Source organism: Mus pahari, chromosome 5 (assembly GCF_900095145.1).
Source record: "Mus pahari chromosome 5, PAHARI_EIJ_v1.1, whole genome shotgun sequence".
Taxonomy (NCBI): Eukaryota; Metazoa; Chordata; class Mammalia; order Rodentia; family Muridae; genus Mus; species Mus pahari.
The window spans coordinates 23,527,479-23,535,605 of record NC_034594.1 but is presented as its reverse complement, the minus strand read 5'-3'; the positions used below and the strand labels follow the sequence as shown (position 1 = coordinate 23,535,605).

The window sequence follows — 8,127 nt, the reverse complement described above, 5'->3', positions numbered from 1 at the left end:
TCTCTCTCTCTCTCTCTCTCTCTCTCTCTCTCTCTCTCTCTCTCTCTCTTTCTGTATGCTAGAACCTCCAGGTTGCTTTTGAGTGGCACTGGTCACCAGGGAAGCCAACGCAGTCTAGCGAAGAGGAGCCTTGCCGAGGGGAGAATTGTTCACAGATGGCCAGCGATGTCATTGATGGTGGATGTTACAAAGCCTCAATAGAAACCAGAGAATGGTTCTGTACAGGCTTTGGGAGCAGCCTGGTGAAGTTTTGCTGAAGGGTTATACCTCGGAGAGGGCAGGAAGCACAGTGCTCCTCCCTCAGGCCTCAAGCCTACTCATTTCTTCCACCTACCTGCCCACCTGTTCCCTTTGCAGTTTCCTCTATAATACCTGGATAAGTGGAGGAAGCAAAATGGCTCCCCGGGTTCTGTGAGCAGCTGCACCAAATTAATCACACCTAGCAGGGAATTATGGGAACTCTGGCTTATATAGTCCATTATGCACTTCAGCTGACAGCCTACTATGTGTGCTGTTACTCGAAGTGTGTGGAGGGGGGCTGTGAGTCCCCAACTTAGAAACTGAGTCCCCAACCTGTGGAATCTGATGTCACCTCCAGGTAGACAGTACCAAACCGAGTCAAACCAGATGCTACTCTAATTGGAGAGCCATTTCTGTTTTATTTTAGTTCAGAAAAAAATCCAACAGCCTGTTTCTCTAACCACCTTCTATCCTAGCCTATACAAAGGACAGTGTGACAAGGAACAGGTGCCCCAGTTCATCTGAAACAATTATGACTTCTAAATCCCAGTGCCTGCATGGAGCAGGCCTACCTTGGTCTCCTTCCAATGCACTCAATTCTCAATGATGATTCTACCAGATGCACCTCACCTTTTGCTTGCTCCTCACCAAGGCTTTCTTTCTGGTAAGATTCCCTTTGTTTCTAAGATGATGGCTGTGGTGTCAGGATGCTCTCTGACTTATTTGGAATGATTCAGGGAGTGAGAAGCCCGGGACACAGACTAGGATTCAGGCCTGATGTCAGGTGCCAAGCCCCCTCCTAACGACAGAGGGCAGGGATGATGGTGCCCACAGCCTGAGCAACACTGGTGGGCCTACACTGAGTCCCAAACAGCCTGTCCTGTGAGTTGTGCAGGGGAAACATAAAGGGTTCAAAAACAGTTAGAAACTGATCTAGATACCCAATGCTCATTTTGATGCTCACAACTTTGCTGGATTTAAAAAAAAATGTATTTGCGTGTATTAATGGGTGCAAGTTTCTTGCCTGTGTATATGTATGTACACTTTGTGTGTACCTGATGCCTGGGGAGACCAGACAAGGGCACAGGAGCCCCTGGAACTGGAGTTAAGGACACATGTAAGTACTTACCCAGATTTGGTAAGTACTCTTGGTTATTTGGTAAGTACTTACCCAGATTTGGTAAGTACTCTTGGTTATTTGGTAAGTACTTACCCAGATTTGGTAAGTACTCTTGGTTACTTGGTAAGTACTTACCCAGATTTGGTAAGTACTCTTGGTTACTTGGTAAGTACTCTTATTAGCTGAGCCATCTCTCCAGCCCCAGAGCCTTTGCTAGTATTTTACCTCAACTGTGAAAATAGAGATTGACAATGAAAAGATGGGGTCTGGTGAGACAGCTCAGTGGGTTAAGGTGCTTGTCACCGAGCCTAACAATTCAAGTTCAATTGTACCTTTACACATTGTCCTCTAACTTCAACACATGCTGTGCATACATCCGTTCTTTTCCTCTCTCTGTCTCATATATATGAATATGTTAATATGTGAAAGAGATCTCTCTATATACATGTATATATTATATAGTGTGTATACATATATACATACACAAATAAATGCAAAAATATTGAAAAAAAGATAATGGGTTTTTATGATTCATTATGATTTGTTATAATTTGAACAATATCTTTGTGTTCTACATCCATGCAGTCAACCATCCATGGATGGAAAATATTTGAAATCTTTTGTACTAAATATGTACAGATTTCCCCCTGTGGTTCCTTAAGAAGAATGTGGTGTGCTGTGCATGTGTACAGTATGTGCATCATTTGGTATTAAGTTATCTACAAATGCCTTAAAGTATCCAGGAGTGTGTGTATTGGCTCTGTGAATACCGCAACACTTACATAAGAGACAGACCAGCTCTAAACGTGGTTATCTGTAGGTGATTGGTCCCAGGGCCCTTTTCAGATATGACTTTGTGTCTCAAATGATGGTCTCTTTCACATGACCCATGTATCTACATGGGATGGGAATTAGTTACTCCTATGGTTGAAAGGTCTCTTTCTCTTCCTTGGGTATTTACAGGAAAAAAAATCATGTATGTAGCCACTCTGATGTCATAGATCCCAAAAATCCAGGACCTGGTTAAATCCTACAAATTACTACAGATTTCAGGAGACAGAAATTGCTAAAAGTATGGGTAATTCTGAGCATACATTCAAGGTGGCAAGCTTCGGTCAGAGTCGAGACAAGCTGCTTGCTGATTCAGTCCATCAGCAGCAGCCTCGACACTGAGACACCCGTGGCTCTAACAGTTCCTGTCCTCTCACATCACAGCCTGCTTCAGTCTGGCTGGCTACCCACAGGCTGTATATACCCTCAGGAGGTCATTGCATCTTTGGGATTGCTATAGTTATAAAGTAGTTTTTCCAAATTCTGACACTGCAACTTTACACTAGTGTGATAGTGTTAAGAGAGGGGTTTATGGGGTGGTGAGGGCTCCACTCTTCTGAATAGGATTAGTGCTTTTATTTACTTGTTTTTTAACGTGGAAAACAATAGAGAAAGGCACCCACTGTCAACCTCTGGCCTTCACACGCATGTACACACACACACACACACACACACACACACACACACACACACACACACACACACACACACACACACAGAGAGAGAGACACACACACACACACACACACACACACACACACACACACACACACACAGGAAGAACCCCCCTTCTGCTTCTGCCATGTGAAGACACAGTAACAAGGCACCTCCTGTGAGTCAAGAGACTGTTCCTTTCCAGACACTAAATCAACTGGTGTCTTGATCTTAGACTTCCCAGATTCTAGAACCATAAAACCTGTATTTGCATAGCTTGTAATTACATAGTCAAAGGTGTAGCCTGAATAGACTGATAAATATACCTATTTATCCTGGGCACAGGATTCCAGACTTATCATATAGGTTTGGTACCAAAAAAATTTGGCAAAAACATGCTTTTATACACTGAAAGAGCCATAACACTTTATTTAAAATATATACAAAATTATTACTTTGAAACATATATATTACTATCCAACATATATAACACACATTGATGTAAATTTTGGTACCTTCATTCAGTTTTGTGATTTCTTTTTTTTTTGTTCAAGGTTCCTGAAAAAAATTCTCTAAAATACCACTGGAGGAGAGATGCCCATAGGCTTGCCCCCTACAGTGGTCTGGCAATTCTCTTGGGCACCATTGGGCCCTGCAAACCCAACCCATAGAAGCCAAGGCTGGTCTTATCCTTGCTGGGGCACTGAGAGAGGCATAGGATTGGTGGCACCAGCTTTGATGAACTCCATACCAGTCCCACCTTCTCTCTCTTTCCCTCCTTCCTGATGGAAACGGGTCAGTCATTTTCTTGACAGACACACTTCCCTGGGCTGAACTTAACATAAGTTATGTTCTCGTCACACCCCAGCTTCCTGTGCTGTCTCCATCACCACAGAGAGTGGGAGAAGGGAGCTGGCGTCTGAGTATGACTTGGAGAGAGATAAGAAATGAGCAAAGTGGGCTGAGTTCTCACACTCCTCCTGAGATAAATCAATTAAGTTTGGGCGCTGCCCAGCCTTTCTCAATCACTATCACTTGCACAGTGCATTGCATCCAACAGGCACTTAATAAATGCCCACCTACAGGTGAATACATGAGTGCATGGGACCTGGTGATCCCACGAAGGAAACATCCAGTTGAGAACCCAGGGGACTTGTCACTTCTTAGCCTTTTGGCTAATGTTAAGTGTAGAATGTAGGGGACTGAAGCCATGTAGACCTGCCTCCTCCTTTAACAAAGAGGTAAACTGAGGCTGACGGTAGGAGATGAAATGAACAAGATTACTAACTGGTCCCTGATAAGAGTCACACCTGGAATCAGATTCTCTGAACGTCTCCCTCTCTTCAGATCTGACTTTGTAAAGAGAGCTCAATGGACCCACTGCTGTGTCCCAGATTTGCAGGACTTGCTCGCCTTCTTCCTACACATGGAAGCTGTCATGACAGGTGGCCACAAGCATAGTGGCCAAGTGTAGGGTCCAAGCAGAATGTCTCCTGTAAGTAACTCCACACCCAGGATCAGGTTCTGGGCAAGTGGATTTGGCAGCAGCAGTGGACATGAGTGAGGTAGGAGGAACAGAGGTGGATGGGTATAAGCCCCACTTTGGGGAGGGTGTCTGTTCTGTCCCTGTAGCAATTCTGTTGCTAATGTGGATTTGGTGCCTCACAAGGCTCTGGGTTGTCCAGAGATGTGTAAACAAAGCCAGGGCCACTGGCTGCTCCTGCTTCTGAGAGCAAGTCACTACAAACATTTGCCCAGTGGACGAGGGACACTAAGTATGTTCTTAGCACACTGGAAAGGATGCAAACAAAGGGGCCAAAGAGGGGACAGGAACAGATAGACAGGGACTGTCCGGCTAGCCAGATGTGTAAGGGGTGGGCACATGCCTGAGTGAGTGTCTGGGTGGATTTCTCATTTCAGTTAAGCTGTCACAATGTACATTCTGAGCTTTGGGCCACTGACACCACCATCACCTGCCACACTGGGGACCTTAAGAACATCCCAATCCCAATGTGATTTCTTTCTAGAAAGGATAATTTTCCGTGATCAGAAACACACAGTTGAACAGTATGAAGACCTCTGTGCTGTATCCAGGCCCTGCAGATACAACTCAGAAGAATGCTGGCATCAGAGTGAACAATGGCCACCACTATCTGCCACCAGGGACTTCTGAGCATGTGGAGTTGGGGGTCGGATGAAAGTGGTGTACTCTATTGATAGATCCTCCTCTTGCCCCACCCTCAGCTAGCTTCACTTTTGGCTTTCCCCATCCCTTCTCACTTCCTGGCCAACTTCTGCAAGCCCCGATTCCCATGAGAGCTATATATGGTTTCTCTGAGAGAGAGAAAATGATAATTCATCTTATGGAAACTGGAAAATTGAAAGCCACAGATCACCTGGTAACAAATGAGTACCTTTGTGCTTGTGTAGTCACCACAAAACGCAGACAACTAAAGTCTGGGGAGCAGGGTCTAGGCCGGGACCAATTTAGTGGACTGTTGGCCTGCGCTGACCTGTTCCCTAGACAGCGGATTGGTTTTCGTTGCACACATAGATGGTGCTCGGCTGGATTTTCCTCTGGATCCGCTCAGGCACTTTAGGGAGGATTTGGAAAGTGTGGGGAAGCAACTCTATGCAGGCCTCGCGGAATTTCTTGATCCTCCAGCAATAGACAATGGGGTTGAAAACAGACTTGAGGTAACTGAGCCACAGGACGCACGTGCTGGTGGTGTAGAAGGAGGCGCTGTAATAGAACCGCCGGCTGAACGCTGACAACAGGCTGTAGACTGAGTGCGGCAGCCAGCAGAGGGAAAAGCCCACGAAGAGGATGAGGATGGTGGTGAAGGCCTTGGTTTTGAAACTCAGGTCCAGGCTGGCCTGCTGCTGCTGCCGCCGAAGACGTCTCAGGCCAGCCCCGGTCAGCTGTCTAAGGTCCAGGCTGTCCGACTGGTTGTGCACACGGACAGCGTTCTTCCGCACCGTATTGAGGATGCACAGATAGGAGCACAGCATGACGCCGAAGGGAGCAAAGAACACTGCCACCACCAGTGTCACCACATAGGCGCGTTCAGCTGGGAACTCGGTGTAGCCCAGCACGCACTGTGGGGCCCGAGCAGGCACCTCCATGAACGTCCAGCCAGTGAAGGAGGGCGCAGAGATGCAGAAAGACAGCACCCAGGAGGCCGCAATGATCATCTTAGCCCTGCGTGGGTTCAACTTGTCCTGACGCTGCACGATGATGAGAAATCGGTCCACGCTAATGATAAGCAGGATGGCCACGCCCTCTAGGACAAAAAACCAATAGAGAGTAGCTGAAAGCCTACAAAAGTGGTCCCCAAAGTGCCAGCGAACAGTGATGAGGGTGATGGCCGTGAATGGCATGCAGCATAAAGACAGCATGATGTCAGAGAAGGCCAAGGTGGCCAGCAGCAGGTTGATGGCTGAACGCATGGCTGGCCTCTGGTACACGATGATGCAGACCACCGTGTTGCCAAGGAATCCTACCACGATCATCAGCAGCATCATTATTGCCAGCGAGATCCTGAGCGGTGCAGACAGTGGGGTGGCCCCGGGATCCAAAGTGTTGCTCACATTCAGCAGCAGATGTTCATAAGTCCCCATGGGTGTGCTGTTACAGGCCATGGTGAAGAGAAACTCGGGACCTGGATAGAAGTAGCTATAAGGGACCCCTCCGGCGCTTGGGTGGCTTTCATTTTCTGTCTGCTGACTTCATCTTTTCATTCGCTATGGCAGGATCTCTAGGACTCTTGAGTCGTTGGGAGAAATCTTGCTTTGGAGGTGCTAGCTGGGTTTTGTGATTCATCAGTCACATCCTTGTCCTGTCTCTGTGGCAGCCATGGGCTTGCCCAGTTCCCTAGGATGCTACAGCCTAAAGCAAGCAGAGAGAGAAGAATCAGATATTGGATGCCAATTGGGATGGAGCACGATCTAACTTTCATGGGTACCAGTGGTCTAACTTGTGTGAGGGTTTCAAACGTGTGTATGCATTCAGTCAACCAGGAAATACTCAGAAAACTCCAGCGGAGTCAGAATACGCAGGATCTCCCAGGTTTCTAAACTATACAACTATTTGCATACCGTTTACATCATAGTGTGCCATCCACAATCTGGGGATGAGTTAAAGTGTTATATTCAAACCCCTCACACTCTTCTGCAAGAGACTTGAGAACCCAGAGTCTGTAAGGGGACCTTGAAACCAGTTCTTTGTGAATTCCCATGGACTCAAGAGCGGCCAGAAAAAAAATGACTCCCTTATTTCTGACTCAGGATAAAGGTTGGGTATTTACATTGTTGAGTCTCATCAAGCAGCCTAGGAAACTCAAGCAGCTAGCTCTCCTCTGGACATCTGGAGGCACTGCCTTGCGGGTACTTTGGAACTACTATTTATGTACTTTGGCTTGAGTGTTATGAAAATCAACGAGGCCTTGAGCAAACCATGTGCTTTGGGATGCCAACTTCAAGAGGACAGGGATCTCTCCTGCTTTATTCTTTTTGTCCCCAGAACCTAGGACAGCAGCTGGCTCCTTGATGAAGAGATGAGTAGTTTTTGTATACTGTCACCTTAATACTGATTTATGTCTTCTTTGTAAAGAGAAGATTATGGACTATGCAAAATTAAAAGTGGAGATTAACAAAACAAACTTTATTATTTTTTTTAAAAAAAAATCACATAGAAAAATTAACCAGACTCAAAGTCAGTAACTTTCTTGAGGTGTGAATGGCATTTGAACAGGTGTACACATTTACATCTCAATAGTGCCTGGGACAAGTGTATACCTGGAAACCGTCAGTACCATCAAGACCATAAACATACCCACCCACCTGAAAGTTGGCCTTCTACCCCCTGTGCTGAAATCTATGCTCTGAGAAAAAAAACTTTTGTACTAAAAAAAATAAAAATAAAAAATATGTGTACTAAAAATTTTAAGTATGTTTGTTTAATTTTGAGACAAGTCAAACATTCACATGGAGAACATTATGAGAAAACAGTGACCTTGTGTCTATCCTCTGCCTGGTTTCTCTGGCAGCAACACTTCCGACAAGTGTGTAGATGCTATAAGACTCTTCTTAAAAACACCGAGAAGGAGGAGAGAGGACCAGTTCTTAAAAACAGTGTTAATTTTGACTGCCTTTCTCAGGGATGTTGTGTCCAGGAATGGCATCCAGGAGCCAAGGTGTGTAGTCTGTTGTCTCTGCTGGGTGAAATGGACCCTCCCCTCTATATCCATTCCCTTAATATCCTCACTCACTAATCCCTTCTG

At 45.9% G+C, this 8,127-nt stretch overlaps 1 protein-coding gene across 1 annotated transcript in view; it reads right to left on the bottom strand.

Annotated features, from left to right (window-relative positions):
* Window positions 1-3,251: 3,251 nt before the first annotated feature.
* Gpr45 (G protein-coupled receptor 45) overlaps window positions 3,252-8,127 on the bottom strand; it is an 86,328-nt gene continuing 81,452 nt past the window's right edge. Inside the window, exon 2 of the mRNA XM_021198662.1 lies at window positions 3,252-6,734. Within this exon, the coding sequence (XP_021054321.1) occupies window positions 5,366-6,487 (1,122 nt within the window). The 5' untranslated portion in view covers window positions 6,488-6,734 and the 3' untranslated portion in view covers window positions 3,252-5,365. The remainder of the gene's footprint in view (window positions 6,735-8,127) is intronic.